The sequence below is a fragment of the Sardina pilchardus genome, chromosome 22 (genome assembly GCF_963854185.1).
Source record: "Sardina pilchardus chromosome 22, fSarPil1.1, whole genome shotgun sequence".
Lineage (NCBI taxonomy): Eukaryota > Metazoa > Chordata > Actinopteri > Clupeiformes > Clupeidae > Sardina > Sardina pilchardus.
The window spans coordinates 8,346,353-8,358,853 of record NC_085015.1 but is presented as its reverse complement, the minus strand read 5'-3'; the positions used below and the strand labels follow the sequence as shown (position 1 = coordinate 8,358,853).

Here is a 12,501-nt window from a genome sequence, read left to right as displayed (position 1 = left end):
GGGGGTGTGTGGGGGGGTGTGTGTGTGCTGGTGGGTGTATACAGAGCAAAGGGGAAGAGAGAGCAAACAAGGTTGCAGCAGGCAGGAAGTAGGTAAGGTTGCTGAGTTGATAAAAAACGTGCAATGTGTGTAGAGGGATGCCATTAGACAAATGCTCCAACAACGGCAAAAGGACATGACAGAGACAGACAGACAGAGAGAGAGAGAGAGAGAGGAGGTGGGGAGGAGCGCTAACTGGTCAGGAGTATGAAAAAATGGAGGAAGACTCCTGCCATGACGAAGGCGCACACAGCTGCAATAGAGAGGAAGCTCTGGAGGCCCGTTAGAAACCTCCAGCTTTAAGGCAGCTCTCTGCAAAAAAAGACAACAGTCAAAAGAAAAAAGAGCCAACACAACACAACACCAGTGGCAGTTCCTGCTTCTCCCTCCTGGCGGTGCTGTTGCTGTTGTTGTTGTTGGTTTTGTTTACCTGCACAAAGAAGTAAATGAGAGCCAGGGGGATGATGACCACGGCAAAGATGGGCGTGCTGAAAATAATGACAATCATGACGGACACCGAGCTGAAGAAGGTGCCCAGGAACATGAGTATGGTGGAGGGCAGCGCGTCGTCGATCACGTAGACGTCCTTGGAGAAGCGGTTGATGAGGCGCCCCAGCGGCGTGGTGTCGTAGAAGGCCTGCGGCGTGTGGAACTTGTTCTCCAGCAGGGCCGCGTGCAGCTTGCGCGCCGCCTTGATTTTGCCCAGCGACAGGATGAGCGTGGAGAGCATGACCAGGAAGCCTGTGTGTGTGGGTGTGTGTGTGTGTTTGTGTGTGTGTGTGGGTGGGTGTGGGTGTGTGTGTGGTGGAGGGAGGGAGAGAGGGAGGGAGGGAAGAAGGGAAGAGGAGGAAGAGAGGAGGTGAGGACGGTCACTACTGAGGCCCGCGGAGGGAGAGAGAGACGCTGGGAGGGTCCAGTCGAGGAGAGAGGAAGGGGGGGGGGGAACCCCGACACATGCAGGCACTACTACAGCCGAAGGTGAATTAGGGGTTGTACCACACACAACAGGCATTGGCAATTCAGTTTCGGCACATCCACATCATTATCCAGTTGAACTCAAAAACACACACCTCACACACACACTACAGTACATATGCATCATGTCACAGCAGCATATCTATCTGCGAGGAGACACATCAAGACCACATACATACATGTTCAAGCATGCTATCAGCAGATCATAGCTGTAGCTGTGCACATAAATAAGCTCAGGGGCCATGTTGACTCACTGTGCATGCCAAATAAACACTAGTGCTGTGCTGCCTTATCTGACCCTGTAAGGGATCCTCGCGAGATCCACATGTCTCAACTACATCTCATTTATATCTACAGAGTGAGCTCAGGCTCAAAGTTTATCCTTCGTCTCAGCAGTTTCTCCAACATTATTAGAGCTAAGATGGGGCCTTTTTTTTTGTGTACACCACAGATGTGTCAGATACTGCACGTGTTATCTATCATCGCTCATATCATAGCTCAGCTGGCCGAACTCAGCCTCAGTGGTCGGGCTGTGGCGGCGACAGCTGTGTGCATCTGCAAAACTCTACAGTAACTCACAGCAGAGTCTTGCTGAACCATCTCAAACAGCCTGATTCTAAGCGAAAAACTCTCTAGTCATGTTTATCTCTGGTCATGGAAGTCCAAGTACTGTAAGTCTTGGTAGGGGAGTGAAAACCATGGTAACCACATTTACTTGCACAAGTGACAATGACTAATGCACTTGCACTTGCAAACACTTCACTTGTGCTTGTTCCAAACCTCTAGAGGGCAACAGCTGCAGTGGACTTTAATGTCTCTATAAAGCAGTCGGCAACGTAGGCTGAGAAACTGCTTGGAAAGACTGCAGTGCTAACGCTAGGCTAACGTGGAGTCCCTTCTCTGGGTGCCTCTCATGCAGCGTTTATACGTCCTCCCTCGCTCCTCGGTCCTCGATCGTCTCTGATCTACATAAAGAAAGATAGAAGAAGGGATAGACTATCCCATTGTTGCCGCCCCATCAATTCTTTATGTAGATCAGTGAGGATCGAGGCCTCCAGGAGCGAGGGATAAACGTAACGTATAAACGCTGCATAATAGGCACCTACTGTCTGCATCCCTAGCAGCTCTATTTGTAGAGGTCAGAGGGAGGTCACCGGTGCGTACCTTGCGTCAGGCCCAGCGCGGCGTACACCCCCACCCTCAATTGAGTGTCCGTCTCCGTCTTGTTGAGCTTGGAGTCGTTGGTCCACTGCGTGAGCCAGATGTTGGCGCCGATGGCCGAGGCGCTCTGGCAGCCGTACAGGAAGCAGATGAAGAGCGAGAGGAGGGGCCCCACCGCCTTCACGTACTCCAGGTACACCTTCAGCTTCACCTGCGGATGAGGCGCGCGCGCACACACACACACACACGCACACACACACACACACACACACACACACACACACACACACACGTACAGAAACAGGCACAAAAACACACACACACACACACACACACACACACACACGTACAGAAACAGGCACAAAAACACACACACACACACACACACACACGTACAGAAACAGGCACAAAAACACACACACACACACACACACACGTACAGAAACAGGCACAAAAACACACACACACACACACACACACACACACACACACACACACACACACACACACACACACACACACACACACACACACACACACACACACACACACACACACACACACACAGAACAGATGCATGCAACCATGAGCCTAAAAAGCTTTGACATCTTTAGAGAACCATCAGTTGCATTTGCAAAGGAGAGACAACACAGCATGAGCCGTACGAGGTCTGTGCTAAAGGTTTGTGGTAAATAATCTGATGAACAGAGCTCAACATCGCCCACCTAAATACTAAATCCAGGCCGTGTAAAGGTTAGGGGTGGACCAGTTATGAAATTGCATACAGACATTCATGCAACGTTCCAACTCTGCCCTTTCCACGACAACAAATGAAATCTTCACTATTTAATCGATGAAAATGTTTTGCGACATCTCTTTGAAATCACAGATAAAATGTACTGTACATGAAAAGTCTTGAGTTTTAGGAAAATAGACGCAAGGTACAGTGTGTGTGTTCCTGCTACCATTGAACGGACATGTATAGATGCACAAGACATGTATGGATATGCGCAAATGATAAACGCTCCGATTATGCAAGTGGCAAATGTTCCAGTTGGTGCGCGGCTGTTGGGGGGTTGAAAGACGGACGGCCGGCTGAACAGATGGACTGACAGGCTGATTAAGCAGAGAGAGAGTCTAAAGGACACGAGCCCAATCTGGCTGTCTGCGCTACGCACTTAACGCTTGTGCTCCTCCAAATTCAGGATTTACAAAAGCCAATTATGCTCCCCCCTCTGGCTGAGGCGAATCTTCCCAGGTCAATAGTGTCAGCTCCTGGCTCCAAACCCAGCTCTCCTCTGGCACAGTCTCTTTGAAAGTGTGTGAGTGACCGATAATGGGCCTGTGTGTGTGTGTGTGTGTGTGTGTGTGTGTGTGTGTGGGGGGGGGGGGGCTTACCTTGCCCGTCTCCGCGGTCTCTGCCTGGATGAGTTTGTCCACCTTGGGTTCCTTCTTCTCCAGCGTCGGCTCCCCGTGCTTGATCTCGCTGCATCGCCGCTTGCGGATCGACTTGGTCTTGGGGTTCTCCCCGTCGTTGGACATGATACTGATCTGCCTGCCAGGGGGGAGGGAGAGGAGAGCAGAGAGAGTTTAGGAGAGAGAGAGAGAGCTTCTAAGAGGGAGAGTTACCAGTGCCTTGTTATACAGAATGAGTTGACGGTCATATTCAAATTTGCAGTGGCCTCTTCATTTTCAATATGACCGTCAACTCATTTCAATGTCACTCAGTAACTGTAGAATGACATCAGAAATATGTGCTGTGGTCTCTTATTTTTTTCCAGAGCTGTTGCTGCTTCGTCTCATGAGAGACTCAAAATATTTCAAAATCTTACGTTTATGTTATATTTAAATCTTCTGCTATTAAACGTTCTGCTTAATAATCAGAATTTGGTCATGGGTGTGAGGTATTATGGGATACATACCTCATGAATTGTCTGCGTGTTTCGTTGACCACTGGCTCGTTGTCCACCATATCTGTGTGGTTGCTAAGTGCGTCGTCAGGGAATGACTCGTCCTCCTCCTCGATCATCTCCACTGGTGGTCAAGGTCAAATTGAAGGCAGTCAGTATGGGGAGCATTAAAATACACACACACACACACACACACAGACACAGACACAGACACAGACACAGACACAGACACAGACACAGACACAGAGACACACACACACACACACACACACACACACACACACACACACACACACACACACACACACACACACACACACACACACACACACACACACACACACACACACACACACACACACACACACACACACACACACACACACACACACACACACGTCGATGTGTAGAAAACGTACTGGTCATCTCATCCTCTATGATGTCCTCCATGGAGTAGTTCCTGAGGAACTCGGCGAAAGCCCCGTTCTGCTTAAGCAGGTCCTGGTAGGAGCCCATCTCGGACACCCGGCCGTCCACCATCGCCACGATGTTGTCCACCTGCGGCAGGAAGCTGATGCCGTGCGTCACCAGAATCCGTGTCTGCACACGCACACAAACACACACACAAACACACACACACACACACACACACACACCATATTTAATGGCTGGTGATGGTTGACAGACATCACGATGGAAAGCAACCATCGTGATGCCACGCCCCCACTTATTTCTACTGCAGACTAAGCTACAATATTAAAAAATAAAAACTTTTCCTTGGAAATGAAATTGAGCCTAGAACTGATGCATATGTAGGGTGCTTAAGAGGCTGTCAGCCAAACAGTGCAAAATTAAAAAACATATTAGTCTGAGACCGTCTTGTTCAAATAAGTCCTCCTTGCAACGTGAATGTGTTATTGTCTTTTTTAGGCTACATGTCTCGCAGTGTAGCCTACATTGAACGCAAAACATGTAGCCTAATAATGTTTAAGAATGAAATAGTGCAAATGAATTATTATTGTTACGACTAGGACATTCTAGCTCTAATTTCTTGCGAGGCTACAACACTGAAGCGCCGAATGCGTCATTCTCCACCGTGTTAAAATAAACCATTTATTTTGTTATCGTTATCAGAAGCTATAGCCTCTTTCACTGTAATGCTTGTATTTCACGCATTTGCCTTTAGCAAAAGCCCCAGCAGCGGAGTGGCAATCGGGATTCGTTAGGCTATTTGTAAAAGTTGTTTAGCCTACTTCAACTGTTATTTAATTCGACTTGACTGCGCGATCGCAGCCTACTTTCACTTTCTGCTGCCCTCATAGTCGGCAAGCCGGTAGCCTAATAACGTGGGATGCGTAACATATGAGTTAGGTACAGACTGGGCTATTCAAGATTTTAGATGAGTGACCGCGAGGTTTTCTGCGAGGCCCAGCGAATGCTGGCAATGTGTAATATACCGCTGGTTGGTGTAAGCAGGTGTTTAGATTGGCTGTCTGTCGGTCTCTTACTAGGATTTTCTTGGAGTAGATCTTCCACGCAGTAGCCCAGTCAGTATGTCTCTTAGCTGTCCACTTTCACCAGGCCATATAGCCTATATAATATTTAATATAGGCCATATATAGCCTATAATATAATACTTTACTCTACTTAACTGACCCTAGGCAGATGGGTTGGGCCCTTGAGTCGTGGATCTGTCTGAGGTTTCTTCCTATATGTATCTCCAATTCTAGGGAGTTTTTCCTTGCCCCTGTTGCTCATGGGCTCTCTTTGAAGGTTTGACGCTCTGTGAAGCGCCTTGAGACATGTGTAATGTTTTGGCGCTCTATAAATAAAATTGAATTGAATTGAATTGAATAAGCCGCTGAAACACTATATTGAGGAATCGGCCATCAAAACTGGGGTGAGACCAAACACATCTGAGGTGAGACCAAACACATCTGAGGAGAGACCGAATCCTGCCGCTGAAACACCCCCTGATCCCTGCCGGTACCTTTCCCTGGAGAGCCCCGTCGGGGCCGATGACGTGGTCGAAGATGTGCTTGGCCACGTGGGCGTCCACGGCCGACAGCGGGTCGTCCAGCAGGTAGACGTCGGCGTCGCTGTAGAGCGCCCGCGCCAGGCTCACCCTCTGCCTCTGGCCGCCAGAGAGGTTGATGCCCTGTGGAAGGAATGCAGAGAAGGGAGTTAGAATAATCAGCATGGCCACAATCAACTTCAAATATTTCAAAAGGTGCCATCTGCATTTTACTGGGTTCCAATTAGGCCGATGAGTAGGCCACCACATACTCAGCCTTTCTAAGTATTCATGGGTTTCATCAGGTCCCTTTCCACAGGTGTATTAATCAAGCACCATGCAGTCTGCATTGATAATCAAGGTGCTTGATTTTATACACCTGTGGAAAGGGACCTGATGAAACCCATGAATAGTTGTATCATAGTACAGTATAGTTCTGTTATCTAGTGTGGGGTTATTCATAAGGAAAATTAACACACATTAACTTCTGTAAAATGTAGATTCTGCCTGTTTTCAATTTGGCTTAACAGTTCAAATCTACACGTAAACGTACATTAGATTATTAGACATCTGACATGGAAAAAGGACACAACGATGCTACGGAGGAGTCTTATACTGTAAGTGACCACTCCTGCCACTCCGCTTTCATCCGTTACCTTCTCCCCGATCTCCGTCTGGTCGCCGCCGGGCAGCACCTCCAGGTCGGTGACCAGGGCGCAGGCCTCCAGGACGCAGCGGTACTTCTGCTCCACGTAGGGCCGGCCGAACAGGATGTTGTCCCTCAGCGTGGCGTTCTGGATCCAGGCCTGCTGCGGCACGTAAGCCACTGACCCCTGCGGAGCGACAACGCACGTCAGCACACCTCCTAGCGTGCCAGCCTTCAAAACGCCTTAACCGTCTTGTCCACTTTCATCATTAATTAACCATTAAAAGTTAATTAATTGGTTTTGACTAGGTCCACGACTGATTTATACACTGGCATGTGTACTGTACGTTGTGAACAGTGGAAACAGGGATTTAAAATGGTTCCAGGCTCCCTGTTTGTCATCAATTTAGGAAAACACACCTGGTTTGCCAGGTATGCCTAAAGCTCATTATTGGATTTCCTACTTAAGGAGACCCTATGCAACTTTCTGCAGGAGACGATCGCTCCTTGTTTACATCTGGACGTCTGAGACGAAGAACCACGCTTGCAATTATATATATTTAAATATAGCCTATACATGTATAAATATACACGCTAAAGCTGTCGGGGAAGCTCTGCAGAGAAAATGCAAGCATAAAACGAGCGCAAACGAAAAACGAAACCGAAACCAGAGATGAAATCGCCAATCCTTTTTTTTTTTTTTTTTTTTTTTTTAAGATTATTTTTTGGCCTTTTTATGCCTTTATTTGGACAGGACAGTAGAGAGAATGACAGGAAGTGAGTGGGAGAGAGAGTCGGGGTGGGATCTGGAAAGGACCACGGGGCGGGAATCGAACCCGGGTCGCCAGCGTACGGTGCAGGTGCCCCAGCCAGTTGCGCCACTGCCGGGGCCGAAATCGCCAATCCTACATAGTTCCTCTTTAACATGTTAACTGATTGACTAATGAAATTAATAAAGGTCTTACACTGCATACTAACAACACTTCTTGCAACACTTTCCTTTCCCCTGGTCCACTGACCACATAAAAAGAGACAGTTTCACCATTCCCTGTGTGACCCTGTGGTGAAATAGCTACTGAGTGCGAGGATCAAAAATAAACTAGCGAGCGGTGGTTCAATTTAGCTCCTGGATTCCCCAATAGCGGTGCACTCTGTCACAGGGGCTGACTGAGGCCGTGTCCTGGCCTGCCTTTCATCCACTACAGAGCCACTACAGAGAGAAGGCTTTCAACCTCTCCCAGGAAGAGAGAGAGAGAGAAAAAAAGAGACAGACAGAGAGAGAGTGAGAGAGAGTAAGAGAGAGAGAAAAAAAAGAGAGGGAGAGAGACAGAGAGAGTGAGAGAGAGAGAGAAAAAGAGAGGGAGAGAAAAAGAGAGGGAGAGAGAGAGACAGATAGAGAGAGAGAGAGAGAGAGAGAGAGAGAGAGAGAAGGGCGTGCTTTGAAGATTTGACTTTTTGAGGCCTGCCACACTGTCTTGTGACGACGACACACACAACAACCTAACAAGGTTTCAGGTTGAGATGGCTAGAAGACTACGGCATGATGTGAACGGCGCCTGTTGTTTTCTTCTTCAATTGACAGATAAGATTTTTTTAATCAGCTTTTTACGAACACATCTATAAAATATATTACACAATAAAAAGGCTATTCTAGTTATTTTATAACCGATAAGGAATGTTCAGTTTCTGGGAGGGCCATATGAGGATATCATGTTTGGTGTATAATTTAGATTGCAGTGCCCAGCGATGCTCATTCAAACTAATGACACCACTAGGGCATTGCTTCCACGCTGTCAGCACACTGGCATCACCATATTCTCTGATGTTGGCACAGTTGGCGCAGCAGACACAGCGGGCACAGCGGGCACCGCAAGCGAGCGAGCGAGCGCGTGGGAGTAGGGTGTTCGGGATGGCACGCACCTTCACTGTGATCTGCCCTTCCAGCTTCTCCATCTCCCCCAGCAGGGCCGAGACCAGGGAGGACTTCCCGCAGCCCACGTGCCCCACCACGGCCAGCAGCGAGCCCTGGGGCACCATCACGTTGATGCTGGGGAGGGAGAGAGACAGACAGCTGGTCAGACACAGATACAGACGCAGGACACTTTATTGATCCCCGCAGGGCAATTCAGTTTCTACAGTCCACCACACACATACAGTATACACACAGTCAATCAATCTCACACAGCTTAACACACATAACAGAGGTATAGCATGATGGAACATAGTGGAACATAGGATGTACAAATACAACTCATATATAAATAAAACACGTAACACAGACAGACAGACAGACAGACAGACAGACAGAAAGACAACCCAGGAGGGCTACAAGCACAAAAACATCCCCTTAACACGAGGGACGGGGAGACAGACAGACAGCTGGTCAGAGAGACAGACAGAAGCTACAAGCACAAAGATGTCCCATTAACACGAAAGACGGGGAGACAGACGGGGAGACAGAGAGACAGACAGACAGACAGACAGCTCGTAAGAAACTGACAAAAAGATATCAATGGAGGGCTACAGGCACAAAGACATCCCATTCATGCGAGGGACGGAGAGAGAAGACATCACAGTATGGGGTTGAGACGTTAATGCTAGAGGTGCTAACGCTAGTCAATCATCCTATATAGAACACATCCTTAGATGCAGACATGTTAGCGCTTGTCAGGCTATAGCGCGAGACGTCAACTTGGTGCTCCGCACATACAAATGGTGCTGGGCGTTTACAGGCGTCAAATGAGGATTACACACAGGGAATGTGACACTACTGATGCACGCCCAGCAGAGATCACGCTACGCCTGAGCTACGGACACGGCACGGGAATAGGAACAGCTATAGGAGGACTGTGGATAGACTGATATTGCTTAAGGACGACATTAAAACAAGACTTCACAGAGAGGCATTACAGGCCAACGATTGGGATCAGACCAAGACTAGAGACATACAGAATTAAATCAGCGCATGACATAACCATATGCTGGCACAGCAGACAGAACAACGTTACACAAGGCTAGAAAGAGGAAGCATCTTCCCATACATTAGTCTACAGAGGGAGGAAGTACACATAGGTTACAGATTCAAATGTATGAAATGTACTATTTAGCACAATGATTATACAGTATGACTAAACGTCAAAGCGTCGACATGCAAACATGACACGAACACAGCACATTGGAGACAGTCATTCATAAGTCGGTCACAATTAGTTCCAACTTGATTCATGGCTCAATTTGATTTCCGCCTTGATTGAATTCGATACGGTTAGAGTCGAGGCAAATGCAAACAAATTGCCATTGGAGTCGCTCGCCTTGCTCCAGACAGCGTGGCAGAGCCTGGCTGGTGGAACGTGTTATGCTGTAGACATCATGTGTCTACAGAATGAGTCTAGCACATCTCTATTGCGCCGCTGTTCCAGAACAGGCATGAGAACAGGGCGGAGCACGACTAATCGTGTGCTAGGACACATGGGAGGTCAGCCATATGCCATTGTACTGTACATACTGTACTGTACTCATTTGAACGTACTTGCAAAACGTACTTACAAAACTTCACAATATCTCTGCAAATGTTTACTATTGAAGCACTTGCCAATATTACTTTCAACTACTGTACTTCATTGAGGCGCCCACAAGCCCTCTACTGATGAAAATACCTGTGATGTACTGTGAGATGCTTAGAAAGACAGTTGCTTGCTAAATAAGTAAATGTAACTTGTTTCTATATGAGGGCAGGGTTGTGAGGTCAGTGGATGGTCTGTGGGGTCTTACTTGTGAAGCGTAGCGGGATCCTGCTTGGCCCAAGCGTACGACCCATTGACGACCGCCACAGCAAATTCTGAAAGTGAACAGCAAAGTTTCTTCAGTCAGGGGATTTTTTTGTTTTGTTAGTTTATGATAATTCATGTGTGTGTGTGTGTGTTTGTGTGTGTGTGTGTGTGTTCTTCATTGTATGCATGTATGTTCTATTATTATTTCTATTTGTATTTTATTTCATCATTTAAATATCTACTCCTCCATGTCCATTCTTTTCTTGATAGTTTGATGTGTTAAATGTGTTAAGAAAAAAAAAAACAGCCAAATGTAATGTAATGTAAATACTCATCCTACAATATTGGGTAGTACTTTCCTTGAAGGTCTCTACATAAGAGTGACATGACACTGTCATGAACACATGAGCCCTAACTCCAACCCTAACCCTAATTTGAAAACTGAACACACTGACACTTAATGACAGAAGCAGATGTCAAACATTTATGACGTTTTTTTTTAACGTTTATGACACGTTCCTGACATTCAAGTAAAGCGTAACCCAATACTGTACGCTATTGTACGGTCATGCCAATAAAGCTCATTGAATTTGAGGACTTGAATTTGAGAGAGAGAGAGGGGGGAAATGACTCAGCATAAACCCTAAAGCTGTCTGGCTCAACCGCTTCCTTTCACACCATCATGTGGGGAGCTTTCTCACAGTGAGTCGACAGAAATAAGAGACGATTCCAGAACAGTACTAACTTGCCAGGGAAGGTTTTCAGGTTATGTACGGTAAGCCAGATGTACGGTAAGCCAGAAGAACAAAAAGGGTTGGGGGCGTGAAGGTGTGTGTGTGTGTGTGTGTGTGTGTGTGTGTATGTGTGTGTGTGTGTGTGTGTGTGTGGGTGTGTGTGTGTGTGTGTGGTTGGTATGCGTGTGTAGGATCTGTACATACCTGAGCTGGTGTGTTTTCTGTCCACGGCTTCAGGGTCCAGCTCATCATGACTAAGAAAATCCTGGATTCGCTTCAGAGACACGCTAGTCTGTTCATCAGGGGGGTCAACAAGGGAAGCAAAACAGGAAGGAGGGGGGGAGAGAGATAGAGAGAGAGAGAGAAAGAGAAAGAGAGAGAGAGAGAGAGAGAGAGAAAGAGGGAGAGAGAGAGAGAAAGAGAGAGAGCGCATTTTAGATGATTGACGAAGAGATCCCTAAGCAGAGCGAGGACCAGTTGGATAAACAGTCCTTCCTTCCCTTTAAACAGAGCAGCAATCTCTCTCACACACACACACACACACACACACACACACACACACACACACACACACATTCCTACTCCGGTGAGTCATCCATATTCAACACTAGACTGGGCGTCTGGCCACTGCCAGGTTCGTGTCCAACGTGACCAGAGCGTTTACAAAATGAAAACACAGCCTGGGTCTAATGGGGGCGGAGGTGCTCTTACTTGCACAATGCTGCTGATGACCTGGGGCAGCATGTTGAGGGGGAACCTGAGGATATTGAACAGGGCCAGGGACACAAAGGCCTTCTGCGCATCCAAAACGTTGTTCTCGTCCACTGTTACGTACACGGCAAACGTTGTCAAGGCGACCTGAAAAGAAATGGACGATAAGCAACAGTGAGAGAAGTCCTCCAGTGTTTTTTTTTTTTTTTTTTTTAATTGCTCCATTAAACAATCCAGTCTTTTCAGAGTTACTACGACTAAGGATTAGATTGAATCACAAAATCCATTTGCACATTTTTTGGGCTGTTTTGTCTACTCCTGTTCTCATCCACTTAGCTGTTTTTGTTTCCCCTGATTTTTCTGCAGTTGTTTTTTGTTTTGACGTGTGGCTGGAGACATTTCAATATTCCTGCATCAGAGGATGTTTAGACATGTCTAATGACGGGCTAATGCCTGAAACGTTACATAGCAAAAAAAATCTATTCGGAGCTTATGGACTGGCAGACTCCCTTCACTTACAGTATTTTGTTTAGACATACAG

At 47.1% G+C, this 12,501-nt stretch overlaps 1 protein-coding gene across 2 annotated transcripts in view; it reads right to left on the bottom strand.

Moving 5' to 3' along the window:
* Positions 1-12,501, bottom strand: part of abcc3 (ATP-binding cassette, sub-family C (CFTR/MRP), member 3) — a 54,431-nt gene that overhangs the window by 11,057 nt on the left and 30,873 nt on the right. The window contains exons 13-23 of one of the 2 annotated variants that reach the window (XM_062526233.1): positions 11,961-12,107; positions 11,454-11,541; positions 10,517-10,583; positions 8,666-8,792; positions 6,756-6,932; positions 6,076-6,243; positions 4,505-4,685; positions 4,098-4,209; positions 3,574-3,730; positions 2,179-2,386; positions 470-780 (exon numbers count right to left, since the gene is read on the bottom strand). In XM_062526233.1, coding sequence (XP_062382217.1) covers positions 470-780; positions 2,179-2,386; positions 3,574-3,730; positions 4,098-4,209; positions 4,505-4,685; positions 6,076-6,243; positions 6,756-6,932; positions 8,666-8,792; positions 10,517-10,583; positions 11,454-11,541; positions 11,961-12,107 — 1,743 coding nt within the window. The remainder of the gene's footprint in view (positions 1-469; positions 781-2,178; positions 2,387-3,573; positions 3,731-4,097; positions 4,210-4,504; positions 4,686-6,075; positions 6,244-6,755; positions 6,933-8,665; positions 8,793-10,516; positions 10,584-11,453; positions 11,542-11,960; positions 12,108-12,501) is intronic. The other variant, XM_062526232.1, reaches the window with a different exon arrangement.